The sequence below is a fragment of the Ipomoea triloba genome, chromosome 9, assembly GCF_003576645.1.
Source record: "Ipomoea triloba cultivar NCNSP0323 chromosome 9, ASM357664v1".
NCBI lineage: Eukaryota > Viridiplantae > Streptophyta > Magnoliopsida > Solanales > Convolvulaceae > Ipomoea > Ipomoea triloba.
Window position 1 is genome coordinate 1,750,702 of NC_044924.1, and position 18,147 is coordinate 1,768,848.

Consider the following 18,147-nt stretch of genomic DNA (forward strand, 5'->3'; position numbering starts at 1 on the left):
AAAAAAAAAAAAAAAAAAAAAAGAGCAAACTTTCTTTAAAAAAAAACAAATCTTTTCTTCAGTTTTTACAGTACAATTTTGCAGAAGTTCATGATTTTTACCCTTCTGGTGATCGACAACGATGGAATAAAATATTGGCTTATCAGTTGTGTACGAACTAATGAGAATGAATTTGAAGAGAATAAGATAAAGACCTGAGCGTAGGTTAAGATTTGTGTGGTGGAAGGAGAAGATTGGTTGATGAAATGAGAGCGGAGAATACTTTCGCGGCGGTGTAGCAGGCGGCGAGTGAAAGTGAAGAAGGATCTTTGAGTGAAAAGCCGTTCCTATCTTCATTTGTTCGGTTCATGACCCGGGTTTATGCTCATTAATTATACCAACATTTTTACCATGATGACACTATTTTCGGATTTTCCTAGATAAGAGAATTCCACCCTCTCTCTCTCTAGGTATATATTTATTTATTTGTATATAGAGATCTCCAATAATGAAATTTTTTATTAAGTTCTTTTTATCTATACGAGCAAAAATTCATGAAAAAAAGAAAATTTTATTCAATTGATCATGTTATTGACTTGAAATTACAATGTTATAAGTTTGACTTCAGTGAAATTTATTGATCTTTTTTATTTGAGTTGATCAGCTATGAGCAACTTAAGATAATTTATCTCGTTATACTATTATACCGACTAAGATCACAATGTAGTGTTTACCTAATACACAAATTTAAATATGATTACGAATTTTTCTCATCATTTAAAAAAAATCATAAAAAGTTGCATTGGATGCTCTAATACACACTACATAAATATAAAATTTATATACAAAGCTATGTGAATGGGACAAAATGCATTTTAGAATTACATTCCATTCACTTCTAGAAAATAGAATCTTAACTTAAGATATCTAATAGCACTTCAAAAGAGCATTTTATATAAGGTTGGACCAAAACTATTGGCTCCGGCACCCAAAATCATAGGACTGAGGTTCCTATTATCACTGGGGAAAATTGTTGCAACATAGCTGCTAACTCTTGATTTCCCAGTTCAATGAACCCTAGTTTGAACATCCAGAACTTCAAGATTTGGCCTCAGAATTTCTCATTATCATCCTCAGAGTTCACAACTATGCCTGTGAGCTTACAGGGGTCAGCATCTTCCAGCATCTGGACTACCATCCTCATGGAAGGTCTCAGTGATGGCAGCCTAGCAGTACAATGCATTGCAATCTTCAGAACCTTGACAGCATCTTCTTTGAACCCTACTGAAAAGCTGGAATCCACCATGTCCATCATGCTCTCTTTGTTTCCCATCAGCCTGCTACATACCCACTGAGCTATATTATTGTTCTCCCCAAATTCTGGCTCCACCGGCTTCTTCCCCGTCACCAGCTCCATCAACACCACTCCAAAGCTGTACACGTCGCTTTTCTCGTTCACTTTGCTTGTGTAAGCGTATTCTATACAAGAATGAAAAGGAATAAGTAATGTCATTGCATAGAGATATATGGCAAATACTTAACAATTGAGTGACGAAAGAAACCCGTAACCACTACTCCAGGGTATGCACGGGTAAATCCTATCTTTTGACCTTAGTCGAGACCACAAAGAAGTAAACCAGTCTAGGTTGCCCATAGTTGACTGGTTCAAATATCAATAGGTCGTGGCTACTAAAACAACAGTCCAACCAATTTGACCTTATTTTTATCCAATATTTAACAGTTTGAGTGACGAGGAAAACTTATAGCCACTACCGCTAGAAAATACTTAACAGTTGATACTACTAGAAGTAATATTTACCTGGCGCAATATAACCATGTGTTCCTGCTATGACACATGAAGTGTCAATAGAGGCTATGGAGGCCTCCAAAATCTTCGCCAGTCCGAAATCTGCAATCTTAGGCTTCATTTTCTCGTCCAAGAGAATATTGCAAGACTTGACATCTCGGTGGATCATGGCGTGGTCGCACCCGTGGTGCAAATATTCCAGGCCACGGGCAGCGCCTAACGCGATCTCATATCTCACCAACCAATCCATCTTGGTTTTATTGCTGGAATGCAGACGGTCCCATAAGCTTCCATTAGGCAAATATTCATAAACAAGAAGATTCGAGTCCTCGCTCGTGATGCTGCAGTAGAGTTTCACCACGTTCACGTGCCGGATTGAGCTCAGGGCAGCCACCTCTGCATCATACTCCTTTGACCGCCGGTCTTTCCTGACTGAGAGCATGGGGGAGCTGCTGAGAGAACGCCTGTGATCGGCGCCGGGATTTTCTGATTTCCAGATGTGCTTGACTGCTAGTTGTTTCCCATTGTCAAGGACAATCTTGTAGACATTTCCTGACCCACCTTTTCCAATCAAATTTTCTTGCTTTAATGCCTTGACTACTTGATCCTCACTGAAGCTCAAGATGTGGAACTGTTTTATATTCCAAGAATCACTTTTCCTTGCTGGGATTTGCTGATTTTTGTGTTTAGATTTGGTGAACACAAAACAAGCTCCCAGAATGATCAGAACAACTATTCCAACCAGCAAGCAAATTATGACTGTTCTGTGCCCTTTCGACCTGCTAGAATGGGATGAACATGGCCTGACACCACTTCTGGTGTCTTCACTGCAGAGCCCAGGATTTCCAGAAAAGCTTCCATTGAATGCCACCATTGACAAAGAGCTTGGTATGTGGCCTGTCAGTCTATTGTTGGAGAAATCAAGAAGGCTAAGCCTCAATGACGAAAGGGCTACTGGGATCTCACCAGAAAGCTGGTTATCAGAGAGATTCAGAGAGTTCAGGCTAGTCAAAGAGCCAATACTGGCTGGAATTTCCCCAGAAAGGGAATTTCCAGCAAGGTTTATTTCATTTAAGGAAACACATGACCCTATTGAAACAGGAATGTTGCCAGAAAACAAGTTGTGGTCGAGAATAAGACTATTTAGCTTCTTGAGTTCACCTATATTCTCTGGGATTCCACCAGAGAAGTTATTTGAGCTCAGATTGATTGAAACCAGTGAAGAAGCCTCTGATAATCTCTCTGGCAATGGACCATTGAACCTATTATTTGCCAGAAACACCTGTGCTAAAGATTTAGCTTCTCCAATACCCGAGGCAATAGGGCCTTCAAATTGATTCAATCTGAGATCAATGATCTCTAAACTTGGCAGACTCCAAATTCCTACTGGGACTGTGCCTGAAAGTGAATTGTTGTTCGCCCTTAAACGTACCAATGTCGAACAGCCTGCATAATTTCCAGGAATCCCACCTGTGAACTTGTTCTGAAGCACTAAAAGATCAGTCAGCTGGCCCTGCTTGCACATGTCAGGGGGTATGGGACCAGTGAAAAAATTCTCAGAAATATCAATGAATTGAAAAGGTGCCCAAGACCCAATCTTCTGAGGAACTGTGCCAGTGAATCTGTTTCTATAAAGTGAGAGTTCAACAAGGGATTTAAACTCTCCAAACTCAACTGGAATTTCACCTGATAAATTGTTCCCATACATCTGAAAGGATTGAAGTTGGGTTAAGGATTTGAGCTCAGAGATATCACCTTCAATATAGTTGGCTGAAGCATCAAAGTAGACAAGGTTAGTGAGATTCCCAAACCCCACTGGTATCTTCCCTGTGAGCTGATTCTCATGCAGCTCAAGCTCCCAAAGCCTGGTAAGTTTCGTGATTCCATCAGGGATTTTTCCAGACAGATAAGAATTCTGCGAAATCTGAAGATTCTCAAGCAGAGTTAAATTCCCAATTCCCTCTGGAATTTCGCCCTCAATGCTAGCATTTGTCAGGTAAAGCCAATACAACTTCTCCAGCTTCAGAACCTCCAGGGGAAATGGACTTTTCTCGAACACATTATCTCCCAAACTCAAGAAACCTAGGCTCGTCATATTCTCAAGCGATTTCCAGGGGAAACGACCTGAAAGAGAAGTCGCATTGAGATTCAAAAACTTGAGCTGATTCAACACAGACAAATCCGGAAATTCCCCTGAAAACGAGTTGTTGCTCAAGTCCAGGTACTCCAATCTGCTGCAATTCCTCAAGTGATCAGTAACCCTCCCGTACAAGAAATTCGCCCCGAGATCGAGCTTCTCCAGAGACTCAAGCCCGCAAACCGAATCAAACGAAACAATCCCCGACAGCTCTTCTTGTGGAAGGCTGATTTCCTTAACCATTCGGTTAGAATCACAGACTATCCCCGTGAAGTTGCACAATCTATTCCGAGTCGTCCATGAATCAAACACGCGCGAACTTTCATCTTTCAGGGACGACTTGAACTGCATAAGTAGTTGAAAATCATCACCTCTACTGGACTGCAAAACCATACAGAGAGATACCAGAAACATGAAACCCCTCGGAAATAGCCATCGCCGGAAAAAACTGCCCGCCGGCATTTCGATGGAGAGAGAGATAAGGTTTGTTACGTCGGTGAAATTCCAGAACGGAATCAAGAAAAAAAAAACCATTCAATTTTGGCTGAGGTTGTTAATTGATGGCGGGTGCAGTGGCGGCCATGACTCGTGACGAACTTTCACACTAACCATTTTTTAGTTATATATTTGCATGTGACAAAATGAACATTGTGGACAAAATGGATGTATGCTTTCAATTCTCTTACATACCAGCTGACATTAGCATTAGATATTCCAACTTGGTTTTTAATAAGCCTACCAACCAAAAAGAAGGTTTGACATATCTAATGACGACTTTGAGGAGCTTTTATGTAAATCAAATCATCTAAATCTGATAAGAAAAGAAGAATTAATTACTGAAATCGTCCACTAATTATAGCAAAATTATCAATTTTGGTCTTTGATTATTTCTTTTGTCTAATTAAGTCCTTCAATTTTAAAAATAATAACTAATTTGATCATCCGTTTATTTAGCCGTCAGAAGTCCGTTTACTCAAGACTAAATTGATAATTTTGTTATAATCAATGGATCATTTCAGTAATTAACTTTTTGATTTAATAAGAGAGAAAATGGTGCATGTGATGACCGAAATGATCCTTTAAAAAAAAAAAAAAAAACGACCGAAATGATCCTTAAACTATACTAAAGTTGTAAATTTTGTCCCTAATATTTAATTAGTAAATAGACGAAATGTGTAATGGCAATAATAATTTAAGAACGAAAAGTAAACATGACCAACAATTAGGGAAGAATTCTACGATTTTTATTTATAATTAAACTTATTTTATGATGAGTGTGTAGTAATGTTCACGGAAACTTATAACTAGATTCAGGTAAACGCAACACGTGTATTAAATATAATACAAACTTATAACTATATACGATACTATTATAATGAATCACGCCCCTCTGATCCAATAGCCCTTTGGCTAAGAGGATAAGCTCATAACGTAACGTAACGGCTTGAAAATTCATGATATTCGGTAAGGCTTGGTGAATTGGGGAGGGAAATGAGGGCAGCAAGTCTCCAACTGTAACCATATTAGCAACCACTTTAACGCACTCACTAGTCATGCAAGTAACAAAGTAACATAGGCTCTCATTTAAAACTACTTATTTTATATGTCTCATATGTACTGGAAGTTGATAGTGGTTACACGAAACAGATAGGGTGGAGTTCAACACTTATTCGAGTTACATTTTTCTTCTTTTATTGCGTATTGCAGAGTGTGTTGGGGGTGCAAAAGTAGCGCCCTCGCAGTACTGTACAAGGGTACATAATTTAGTACATGTACTATATTTAGAGTTGCATATGTATATGATGATTGTAGCCCAGCCTGAATGTTCTACCATCATAATCATAATTAACTAAAAAAAATAACTTCACTCCACCGACGACACAACAATACTAAGTCATGTAAATCTTATCTTCTTTACTTTCTGTTATTATATTTTATTTTTTATGGTTGTTCTCGTTTATCTCACTAGTACCGTGGTTGTGTCTAGAAGCCTCCAATATTTACTTTTGCTAAGTAGATAGATTTTTCAAAGCTGCAAGTCTGCATCACCACTACTAATAAGCCATTACTTGGAAGCTTTTGTACCATTATTGCTTCCTTTTATTGACTTCCCACCATTATATTGTTTGTTTGTGGACTTCAAAATCTAATTTGAAAGCTCTATGAGAAGTGACATTTACATCATACCATGCATGCATTTCTCATGCATTTGATATATTTTCTACTTCCACCATCATCATATTGTACGTCCAAAGATGAATACTTCAAAAGTTTATCACCTTTATGACTTTGGTATATCAATTATTGGTACGATCATAAAATAATTTATTATATTTTTATAAAATTTTGGTACATGAAATATAAGTCGAGAACGAGAACTTTAATGGCATGTTTGATTAGCTGAAAAATGTTTTCTCTGAATATGAAGAAAACTGAATTTTCCTTTGTTTGGTTCATAGAAAACATTTTCCTTAGGAATAAGGAAAACATTTCCTATGGCCCCCCTTGGTATTTTGTTTTTTAAGTATGACAATTATGCCCTCACCAACTTTTCTTAATTATCATTATTATTGTTGTTATTATTTTGTAGGGGTATAATTGTCTTTATATTCATAATTCTTTACCATTCCAAATAATGAAATTCATATTCTCAGTAATTTCTTTTCCACCAACCAAACAATAGAATTCATTTTCTTGAAATTTATTTTCTATGGAATTTCAATTCATTTCACTTCAAATGGTTCAAATTAAGAATTTCAATACTTTTCAGCAAACCAAACGGACCGTTAATCTATGCATGCAATACCTTTTATTTGGTGGGTGTCACATTCATGATTTGAGACTAAAGAGTACAAAAAGGCCAAGCAGAAAGTCAAAGAAAGGATGTACCAAAGCTAAATTTAATGTCTTAAGATACATGAACGGTTCAAATTAGGATGTTGAAACTTTAGTACACTGTTGACTTATCAATTGCCAGTAATGCCTGCAACTTGTTTTAATGAGCCCACCTCATATTTTTCCGTGGTCCAAAAAATCATGCTTGGCCAAGTCCATTGCATAAGACCAATTTATGTCTTTTGTGATTTTAGAAACGATTGTCACATAAAGTTAAAATCTTTTTTAATGCAATTTATCTTTTTTTAATCGTAAAAAGGATAATTGAATGAGTGAAACATAACTCTCATATCGTAAAAATGATAATTGAATGAGTAAAACATAACTCTCATACATGAAGGTCACGAGTTTGGATCTTCCTGGTACAGAGTACAATTTATCTCTCCAATTTACTAAGCACATCTTCGAATAGTGACAGCGGGCTAAAAATTTATGTAGAAGAAACTGTTAGGGTGCGTTTGGTTCGCACATGGGAATCGGAATCGGAATGGGTATCAAATACTTGGTAAGGGTAATGGGTTTTAGTAAAAGTATTTAACATGTTTGGTAGTTGGGTGGAATGGGAATGATTATTAATAGTTGGGGAAGAAATGATTAAGGAAGATGAAACCCTTATTTAATAAGGGTATGGGTTTTGCCATTAATGTGGTATTCCAAACCCATAGTAGCATTCACAAAACCTATCAACCAAACACTAACAATCACTTTGATACCCATACCTTATGCCTAAACCCCCAACCAAACACACCCTTACACTTGCTTGGGAAGATGAAAGTTCAGAAACTTTTGATACAAAAGATGCCGAGGCTGCTTCATTAAAAACAATTAGCACTATCAATTGTTCAAAATTTGAACAAGATAATGTAATGAACAATTGCCAAACATTATTTACATGCTGGGAGTATATAAAAGAATGTAATGCTGAATTTGCTTCTTCTTCATCTTCCTGCAAGTAACTAGGGATCAGCAGAAGCCTCTGTTCTTTTTGTCGCCATCGTCGTAATTTCCTCGAGGAGAGACGTTGTGTTTGATTTCTCCACTATAGGGATTGGATGCTCACTATCTTCATCAAATCTGTCCACGCTATGAAGAAAGATCCCTGCAAAATCAAATCAAAGCAAATAATAAGAATTTTTGTTCTTAGCCACGAATCGAAGTAATAGTTTTAGTAATAGTTTTACTACTACAGCCATGGGATTTTTCGTTTTTGTTTGTCCATATAGCATGAGCTCTTTAACAGACACTATAATCCCAGTTTTCTTGATTTGAGCCGATCAGCTATGGACAGTCTAGGCTAGTTTAATTGTTTGTGGTCCTTTGTCGACTAGGCGGGTTTACCTGGTGCACACCCTTAGGTAGTGGATGACGATTTCCCTATACCCTCCCACCCCACCCCACCCCACCCCAAAAGAAAAAAAGAATTGATCTTCTGACGTTGCAGTTGCATTAGCAGATTAGCAGCCCGCTTACCAACGTTTGGTTTATATGGCCATGATTTCAGTAGCTTCTAGCCTATCGAACCTTAAATTCGAGACTTTTAATAGACATCTAAACAGAAGCACTAACCTATAAACCAAATTATAGCAGCCAGGAACAGAATGGATGTCAAAGCCAAAGCCGTAAACTTCCAATTGTTTACATGATCCTGCAGAAAGTAATATTAGTCAGGAACCACTGCAAATTTGATTGGGACAGGTTCAGGTAGGGGTTCGGGAATGGCTAAACGGGCAGGTAGCCTACCCGTTGCCATCCCTATCCATATCGGAAATATATACACACCCGGTAGTTTTAGCTAATAAAAGACACAAAATACTACTGCAAAATGAAACCGAAGTGTGAAGCGCAGTACTATGTGAATAGAACAAACCTGGAGAATCCCCACAAGAGGAGCAGAAGGGACATCTCCGAATATGTGAATCGATACAGTGGACATCGCCATGGATAACGGTCTCAAACTCGGCTTGACACAATGTAGACAAACATAATTTACAGGAGCCTGAAATCGGGAAATTTATGGCAGACCAAAGGCGTATTCAGGACTGAACCTCTTTACGTAAAGAGCATAAGATGGACCAAAGTCGAGACTCAATACATATAAAACTATAATGCTAGAAGCTGCAACTGCAAAACAACAGATAATAATAGTATAATACCAATAATTTTGGCCCAAAAATAAAAATAAAAATTACCTGAACGGCAAACACAAGCAGTTCTCCAATTGCAAACAGAGCTATATACACATATAAGCTTTTAAAGCAAAAGGCAACAAAGCAAAATATTGCCCCGAAAAATGTTGCGATAGAGAGAAGCTGCAGTAACAACGACTTCATTAGTAGAAGAGATGGAGTTTTTAGCATTAGAACTCTAAAAAAAAAAAAAAAAAAAAAAAAAAAAAAAATAAAAAAAAAAAAAAANTGAAAATTAAAAATAAATCGCAACAGAGCTCAGTAAAAAATAAATCACGGCATCATTTACCTTGAAAGCATTGGATAGGGTGGAGGTCATACGATCCAAAACAACGCCACCAACTATAGTTCCCACTATTCCAGATACAACTGTAATGCCACCAAATACCATATCTGCATTGCCCTGCCGAAGAACCAAATATTCAACACTTCTTTTTTCTCTCAGTTTATCTTACATATCAAAAAACAACAATCATCCACAATGTTTGCTAAACGTGTAGAAAATGGATTATTGAATCTACATCTATAATCTCAACAGTCTAATTAAACAGGCTTTTCCACAATGGGCTCGTAGCTTGAATAAAAAGGAAACACCAGATTCACGTAACCCAAGAAGAGACCGAAATGGGTGAAATTATGAATGTAAAAGAGACAAAAGAGGTTTCAAATCTTATATTTCGTAAATCAAAGGCCATAAATTGAAACATACAATTATACAAATGTGTTTTCCGCTAAGAGGCTCTGACAACTTACCATATGGTATATGCTGTAACCAGCCTTCGGTCCCCAATAGGAGTATGCACCTATTACAAAATTATATGCAATATATCCTGCAAAGACATACAAAGTAAAATTAGATTTAAGGCTTAAGCATGAGTGTCTTTGACAATTTGTACCACAAAAACGAATATCTAAGGTATCAGTAATTGGAGTTAAAGCAAGGGTGAAAAGTATACCTAAAACATTCACAACGAAAACCTTTTCAACCAAAAGAGCTTTCAAATCTTTGAAAAATTCGACAAACTGATTTGAAGACCTGATAAGAATAAGAGACAAGCATCCATAAAAACTAAAGAAAAGGATATGGAGGCCATTTTTGGACCAACTCCATGGCCTCAAGTACAATAATATTTGTCTGGCAAGCAATGATAGTTATTGTGCAGCTTTCTTCAATCATGAATGTGTTTGCTAAGGTACAAAAATACTTTACCCGGAAGCTTTAGAAGTTTCTTGAAATTCACTTCTAGGCAATGAACCACCTTCCCCATTTGAAACAACTGCATTTGTTACAAGTTCTGAATCAAATTATGGAGCCAATATGGAGTATTATAGGACAGGGCAAACAAGTTCCAGCATATAAAATCAATCAATTTCATATATACATCCACATTACCATTTTCTCGAGAACCAGCAGCTACAGAAGTTGTCAACTTTTTTGATCCAGCAGGAGAGAACCCTGTATATACTTATTTTCAGAAATGGCTTGAAAATGCAGACAGGATTGGAATAACATAGTACCTAACATTCACCTTTCAATTGCAATGGTTTCATCACGAAGCCTAAAATAGCAAAGGGAAACATCAAAATTGCTTCAATCCAAAATGCCCAATGCCAAGTTAGATGGCTTCCAACCTACAAAAACAAGACCGTAACAAATTTCACTTACACTATGCATGCTGCACACACCACTTAGTGAGCCAATAGGTGCTCAAAATATTAGACACAGATTTTTCAAAACAACATTAAGCTCTATAACAACGAAGTGCTTACATACCAGTCCACCATACACATAGCCAAACGCAACCCCACTTGGTATACACATGTAGAATATTCCAAGCCATACTGTTTTCTGAGAGAAGGAGAAATTAAGAAGCAACCCATAGTTAATTTTCTTTGGCCTTTTGAAGGTTTTATATCAACAATGTTATAAAAAAGAATTTGCCAGCAAGTAAGTTAGATACATGTTTCAGAGACCTGATAAGTCTCATCATCAAATTAGTGGCAGGCAGAAGCAAAACGGGATGCAACATCTATAATAAGAAACCCTGAACCAAACCTGAGCAGCTGGGGCATTATCATCAATAAATGGAGCAGCAAGACTTATAAAAGAAGCTTCGCCAACACCAACAAACCTGAATCAGGAAGACCAAGAATTATAAGGATCAGAAACCGAGGGACTTCTTTTTTTTTTTTCTTTTTTTTTTTTTTTTTTTTAATAATAGGGGGGGGGGGGGGGGGGGGAATTGTACTTGTTTGGCCCATGGTTCATAAGAGCCTATCTACTCCAAAAAGTATAATTACTCCTAAAAGGCTCTTAAGGCCAACAAAGAGGCATAAACCCGAAGCTTCACTATTGAGACTTTTCAAAAAAGCCTCCTTTTCAATAAGCTCCAAGTATGCCAAACAAAGATTAGGTAACTTACATGCGGCAAATTGTTATTGACCAGAAATTAATTGAAAACCCACATCCAGCAGTTGCAATGGTCCAAACTGACAGTCCAATTCCAATAAGCCTAAATGGGTTGACTCTGCAAATTTCACAAACATAATTTACACACTAAGCATGTATAGTAATTAAAAAAAACAACAGAGTTTCAATATAGAAGTAAATTGGTTGCCCTTTCAATTCCTTCATTCACTTATTCTGTTAAAAAAACTGGGATGGTGGATGAAAGAGATTGAATTATACTAGAAGTTTGGACCAAAAGGATAACAAAATCATGTTTCATGCTAGAGCCTTTCCTCAAAAAAAAACAAAATTAAAAAAATCACAATGAACATCATAATGCATTGTCTAGGATTTTAGTACCAGCAGAACTTGAAAATAAAATACTGTTCTGTAAATGACATTTATCACCTTTTGGCAAAAGATGCAAATATTGGTGATGCCACAAGGAGTCCAACCATAAAAGCAGATGATACAACACCATCCTGAAAGTTGTTCAAGTTAAAATCACCCCTGTTTAGATAAATAAGATTGTCAGTTAGTAATAGAGAACCCTGCAGAAAAAAAAAAAATGCACACACACAAATGTTATAGAGAAAAACTTGTACTTGATTGCCGAAGCATTTAAACAAGTAAAAAAGAGAAGGCAGATAAAACCATTACTTGATGACATAAGAATGGGGCTCAAATAATACTAAAGAATCACAAATTGTCCAATGTATACTTACTGAATTCCACTTCCAGATGTACATGCACCATCTTTATTACAAGTTCTGCGCTTTCCATTGACACCATTACTTGCTATGGCTCCACGATCCAAATAATTTAGTATGTTGATCACGCAGNGGGGGGGGGGGGGGGGGGGGGGGGGGGGGGGGGGGGGGGGGGGGGGGGGGGGGGGGGGGGGGGGGGGGGGGGGGGGGGGGGGGGGGGGGGGGGGGGGGGGGGGGGGGGGGGGGGGGGGGGGGGGGGGGGGGGGGGGGGGGGGGGGGGAATTGTACTTGTTTGGCCCATGGTTCATAAGAGCCTATCTACTCCAAAAAGTATAAGTTACTCCTAAAAGGCTCTTAAGGCCAACAAAGAGGCATAAACCCGAAGCTTCACTATTGAGACTTTTCAAAAAAGCCTCCTTTTCAATAAGCTCCAAGTATGCCAAACAAAGATTAGGTAACTTACATGCGGCAAATTGTTATTGACCAGAAATTAATTGAAAACCCACATCCAGCAGTTGCAATGGTCCAAACTGACAGTCCAATTCCAATAAGCCTAAATGGGTTGACTCTGCAAATTTCACAAACATAATTTACACACTAAGCATGTATAGTAATTAAAAAAAACAACAGAGTTTCAATATAGAAGTAAATTGGTTGCCCTTTCAATTCCTTCATTCACTTATTCTGTTAAAAAAACTGGGATGGTGGATGAAAGAGATTGAATTATACTAGAAGTTTGGACCAAAAGGATAACAAAATCATGTTTCATGCTAGAGCCTTTCCTCAAAAAAAAACAAAATTAAAAAAATCACAATGAACATCATAATGCATTGTCTAGGATTTTAGTACCAGCAGAACTTGAAAATAAAATACTGTTCTGTAAATGACATTTATCACCTTTTGGCAAAAGATGCAAATATTGGTGATGCCACAAGGAGTCCAACCATAAAAGCAGATGATACAACACCATCCTGAAAGTTGTTCAAGTTAAAATCACCCCTGTTTAGATAAATAAGATTGTCAGTTAGTAATAGAGAACCCTGCAGAAAAAAAAAAAATGCACACACACAAATGTTATAGAGAAAAACTTGTACTTGATTGCCGAAGCATTTAAACAAGTAAAAAAGAGAAGGCAGATAAAACCATTACTTGATGACATAAGAATGGGGCTCAAATAATACTAAAGAATCACAAATTGTCCAATGTATACTTACTGAATTCCACTTCCAGATGTACATGCACCATCTTTATTACAAGTTCTGCGCTTTCCATTGACACCATTACTTGCTATGGCTCCACGATCCAAATAATTTAGTATGTTGATCACGCAGAAAACACAAAGCAACCTGAGCCATGAGTAACACAACTATCAAGATAAAAATATTAGTAAGGATAACAGTGAAACAACACTGAGTCTCCCATTTCAACTGACAAAATGGCTATTGTTTCAGTTGGGATCAACCTTAAAGCATGATATGAATTCTAACATTATTTGAACCCAAATATAAACCTATATTTATCCCTGAAAGTTAGAAATGTAATTTTTCTATACCCTATAGGAATTTTTTTAAATCCTCAATTTCACCACAATTACAACAATTTGAAGAGTCAAATAATCAAACACAACACGAATGATGTCTCCCAATTCAGAATCTTATCGCTGGCGACAAGAAATGACATTTGAGTGAAGGCCAACACAAACCCAATGACTACCAACAAATATTAGTCATTAGAATGCCACTCACAAGTACAAATACACAAATTCTCGGCCACCCAGCAAGCAAAAAAGCACCACCATTCTAAATCTTAAATCTTTTTTTCCAGTTTTCATGAATTTTCCTCCCAACGCTTATCCAAATTGGCGCACTAAAAATACCTTTTAGGAGTGAACCAAGACGGCTGAGGCGCTAGCGGCGGTGGAGGAGTTGCAGCTTTAGCCGACTCCACGGGAACAGAAACTTCCACGGCTGGATCCGAGCTGAGTTTCGAAGACGTTGATTCTCCAACAGGTTTTGCATCTTCCTCTCCCATGAAAAAGACTTTAGATATGCTTTTTTCTGCCTGGTAAATTAGTTGGCAGAGAGATGGAACTTCAATGACAATGGCGTCGTCGTTTCTGCTTTATGTCTTCTTTCTATTTACTCGATAATCATAAATCATCACTATACTAAAGGATTCAGATTGCATTTTATGCAGTTTAGAAATAGTAGGCTACTAAAACTGCGGTGTTTTCTGGATTCTCTATATATTACGCTGATTCCTCTTTATCGTATTTACTGAATTTCTATATTTTTGTCACAGTTTTTCTAATTTTTTAATTAATAGTGGATGAGAAAAAAGTGATGCTCCAAAAATTTCTACTTTGGGCGTGAAACTCGATAAAGAAAAAGACCAAAAACTATATAATTTCTCTGAATTTGGACCCTCAATTATTTGTTTTCTACAGTAATAGTTATACTTTTACTTTTTTCTACTGCAATAATTTTTCATAAATAGGCAACTATATAACAAAATTATTAATTTGATTTTTGATTTTTTTTTACTAGTTCTCCGTTTATTTTGTTGTTAGACATTCGTTAACTCGAGATTAAATTGATAATTTCTTTATAGTCAATGGACCATCAATTATTAACTTTTCAAAAAAAAAAATGATACATGATGATCGAAATGATCGCTTGACTATAACAAAATTGTTAATTTGGTCCCGAATTAACAAATGTCTAACGGCAAAACAAACGAAGAACTAAATTGGTTAAGATTTTTAAAGTTAATTAAGGAATTTAATTGGTAAAAAAAAAAGTCAATAATCAAATCAGTAATTTCGTTATGATTAAAAGAAAATTAATTAAATACTATTTTAGTATCTAAAATTAATTAGTAAAATCATCAGTTGTAAACAAACCCCGACGCGTTAGAATATTTGTTTGACTCACAACATGTTTTTTTTCGTGTTGGGGGTGGGGACCATCTAGTCATCTACATCATTAGTAATGATTTAAGTACGGTGAATACCAAACAGGCCACGAAAGTTGCACTTATTGGTAGTGTTAGGTAGCTTTGGCACAACTCACTCAAGGCGATCACAAGGTTTTATGTTCGACTTTTTGTAGGTTTTATGTTCGACTTTTTGTAGTGTTAGGTAGCTTTGGCACAACTCACTCAAGGCGATCACAAAGTTTTATGTTCGACTTTTTGTGTTAGGTAGCTTTGGCACAACTCACTCAATGCGATCACAAAGTTTTATGTTCGACTTTTTGTGGAAACTAAAGTCGAACATAAAACCTTGTTCGACTTTTTTGTAGAAACTATCTATTGGTTGATTATGACCAATCTGGCTGGTTTGCCTCTTTCATATCCTGTTTAGCACGTTGAGCATAATCCAATCCATGAAAAAGTTTGCAGATTTATGTTAGGATTTGCAGATTAATACATACTAACAATTTCATAAACACAAGATTTCCAGTTTACAAAGAATGTTTAGTCAGAAACACTGAAGCACTCATAATATATTACTGGGAGGCATCAGAATTCGCAGGGACAAACTTGAGAGAGATACTATTCACGCAATGGCGCTCGTTTGTTGGGGTAGGGAATCCTTCGCCCTTGAAAACATGGCCAAGGTGTCCTCCACAGGCAGCGCATGTAATTTCTATTCTTCTCCCGTCTGGATCAGGCTGAAAATCGTTCGATCAAAACAAATAAATGTTAGCTCCTCCATAGTTTTGTAAAACGGGAACACATACTTAGTGTGAAAGAAGCTCACGGTTTGGTTTATGGCTCCGGGGAGACCCTCGAAGAAAGCTGGCCAGCCACACCCAGAGTTAAACTTTGTTGTGGACCGGTAAAGGGGAGTTCCACATCCTGCACACTCGTACACTCCCGCTTCAAAAAATTTGTCATATTCCCCGGTTCCTGGGTACCTGTGGAATGTTTAAGAAGGAAAGGATGGCTCACCGCTATTTGCCATGATGCAGTCAGTACAGAATATTGAGACATAGGCATGGCACGTTAAGCCCAGCCCATAAACAAATGAAATTTACTAAGAATACCCTCTATAAATGAGATCCCCCTTGGATTAAAAATCATTTCGCTTTCCTTCTGATCCGAGTTTGGTAGTTAGGAGCTATCATCAATGTTCCCCTAACTCTATTTTCCTTCTACTGATTGACTTTTACTCAGCTAATCAAGGGGTAACCAACTTACCGATTGATTCAAAACAAAATTGTTTCAATCTTGCATAGCAACATAGATGCAGATTGGACCCTTCATATTCCTACTTTCTCTTTCTTTTCATACAAAGGGGAGAAATTGAAATACGAAAGCTTATGGGGAACGACATGGCGACTTAGTGGGTGATTAGGCGCAAATAGACAGTGACAGAGGTCACCAATATCAGCACAGGTTAAGGAAGTTAAGTTACTATTTACCATGGTCAAGGTTATATCACGGGAAGACGTGACAAGTTGGCTGCAGCAGTTACATACTTACATATTTGTCTATCTTAGTGGAATCTTTTGGGCCGAGGCACGCAGTGAATCATGCTATGATCCTAGAATACACTACTCGATTAATGTACTATTCAGCAATGAATTTGGATACCCTCCAGCACATATGACCTACCATCAAAAGAACTATGGACAAGGAGTAAAGGCAAATATAATCAAGTGCATCCACATGAGGATGTTTCATGGCACTGTAAACCTTAGACATCACATCGCTAATTTGGAAAGAATTGTACAAACAAGTGGCTCTAGGAGCGTAGAATTGTACACACAAGTGATTCCACTCAGAACTATATCACTAGTGCTGGATCGACGTAAAATTAAAACTGGATAGACCTTAGAGTGACTTCACTCAGTACTGTAAAACTAGTGCTGAACCAACATTTATAGGTAAAAAATGCTCCAAAGCATCACACAAGCGATGTCAATTCCTAGTACAAGTCAAACATATATACACGCGAGCCAATTCCTAGTACAAATCAAACATATCTACATGCGATCCAGTGCAGCAATTGAATGTCTGGTTTCAAAACCTTCATATCATTCCATTGTGATAGCTTCATAGCAAATTCATGAAGAGAAGGTGATGTCCATATTCCAAACCCCCATACTCACACCAAAACAATCTTATCTATATAACTATATTAACCAATTGGATCTCATACCATTCACTAACCTCCATGATTTCACATTGGACAACAATATCATCCTTACAAACCATTAATTAATCCATCAGAAACCTAAGACTGCCATTTTTGCATAACAAAGCTAACCAGAATCCCTAACAGAATGGCCATAACTTCAGAAGATGTCTCCAACAATTATATTTCAGAATACTCACAGAAAATAATAAATAATAAAATTTGGAGCTCAAATTACTTCAAAGTTGAATTGTTTTCCAGAAATTCGATCAATTAAACAGCCAAATACCAAAAAACAACAAAATTGAACAGAACTTACTCAGTCCCCTTCATCCTCAAAATCCGGAACTGTTCAGGAGAGAGAATAGCGCGCCACTCCTCTTCGGACTTCTGAACCGAGCTGGGGGAAGCCATGGCTACGAGCCGTGAAGCTCTGAGGCCTCTCTGATGAATCAAACCGCCGAACCCGGAAATGGTGAGACGAATAGACCTAGACGAAGAGATATCGAATTGGGTCCTCTTGGGTAGTGCAGAAATTGGGATAAAGTTACTGGACAGGAATCTCGAAACAGCGGTGGAATTGCGAATGAAGGGTCTAGAATACGAAAATGGGGAAAGTTGAAGGATGTGAACGCCCATTAGATTCGAGGTAATACTGAATTGGGATGTCTTGCGTTTGCTCTGACCTGACCACTTCAATCCATTATCTTCTTGAAATGTTGAGTGAAAATACTACTCCGTACAAGATGTCAAATTATTTTGTGGACCATCTTCGTACTACTGACTTTATTATATTGTAGTACATGTTCACCTGTTAAAAGCATAAAAAGTTAATATTACT

General features: G+C 37.4%; 3 protein-coding genes across 5 annotated transcripts; all 3 read right to left on the reverse strand.

Moving 5' to 3' along the window:
• Nucleotides 1-731: 731 nt before the first annotated feature.
• Nucleotides 732-4,565, reverse strand: LOC116030358 (receptor-like protein kinase 7). The gene is made up of 2 exons (XM_031272588.1): nucleotides 1,799-4,565; nucleotides 732-1,458 (listed from the first exon to the last, which is right to left on the reverse strand). The coding sequence occupies exons 1-2, from the start codon at nucleotides 4,455-4,457 to the stop codon at nucleotides 1,091-1,093; spliced, it is 3,027 nt and encodes a 1,008-aa protein (XP_031128448.1). The 5' UTR covers nucleotides 4,458-4,565; the 3' UTR covers nucleotides 732-1,090.
• A 3,017-nt stretch (nucleotides 4,566-7,582) lies between these two features.
• LOC116030934 (probable sphingolipid transporter spinster homolog 2) lies at nucleotides 7,583-14,411 on the reverse strand. 3 transcript variants are annotated; one of them, XM_031273303.1, is made up of 17 exons: nucleotides 14,040-14,408; nucleotides 13,482-13,509; nucleotides 12,179-12,282; nucleotides 11,862-11,963; nucleotides 11,428-11,532; nucleotides 11,061-11,136; nucleotides 10,779-10,853; nucleotides 10,534-10,636; nucleotides 10,398-10,460; nucleotides 10,215-10,281; nucleotides 9,961-10,040; nucleotides 9,758-9,834; nucleotides 9,294-9,407; nucleotides 9,008-9,127; nucleotides 8,686-8,814; nucleotides 8,385-8,463; nucleotides 7,583-7,917 (listed from the first exon to the last, which is right to left on the reverse strand). In XM_031273303.1, exons 1-17 carry the CDS (start codon nucleotides 14,192-14,194, stop codon nucleotides 7,775-7,777), a joined length of 1,620 nt encoding a protein of 539 aa, XP_031129163.1. In that variant the 5' UTR covers nucleotides 14,195-14,408; the 3' UTR covers nucleotides 7,583-7,774. The 3 variants fall into 3 exon arrangements, with proteins under 3 accessions (XP_031129163.1, XP_031129162.1, XP_031129164.1); XM_031273302.1 differs by lacking the exons at nucleotides 11,428-11,532; nucleotides 11,862-11,963; nucleotides 12,179-12,282 and adding exons at nucleotides 12,627-12,731; nucleotides 13,061-13,162 and having other exon boundaries at nucleotides 13,378-13,509; nucleotides 14,040-14,407; XM_031273304.1 differs by lacking the exons at nucleotides 7,583-7,917; nucleotides 8,385-8,463; nucleotides 8,686-8,814; ... (1 more) ...; nucleotides 11,862-11,963; nucleotides 12,179-12,282 and adding exons at nucleotides 8,821-8,939; nucleotides 12,627-12,731; nucleotides 13,061-13,162 and having other exon boundaries at nucleotides 13,378-13,509; nucleotides 14,040-14,411.
• A 1,130-nt stretch (nucleotides 14,412-15,541) lies between these two features.
• On the reverse strand, nucleotides 15,542-18,006 carry LOC116030623 (peptide methionine sulfoxide reductase B5-like). Its single transcript, XM_031272928.1, has 3 exons — nucleotides 17,626-18,006; nucleotides 15,927-16,083; nucleotides 15,542-15,837 (listed from the first exon to the last, which is right to left on the reverse strand). The coding sequence occupies exons 1-3, from the start codon at nucleotides 17,943-17,945 to the stop codon at nucleotides 15,673-15,675; spliced, it is 642 nt and encodes a 213-aa protein (XP_031128788.1). The 5' UTR covers nucleotides 17,946-18,006; the 3' UTR covers nucleotides 15,542-15,672.
• Between the last annotated feature and the right edge of the window lie 141 nt (nucleotides 18,007-18,147).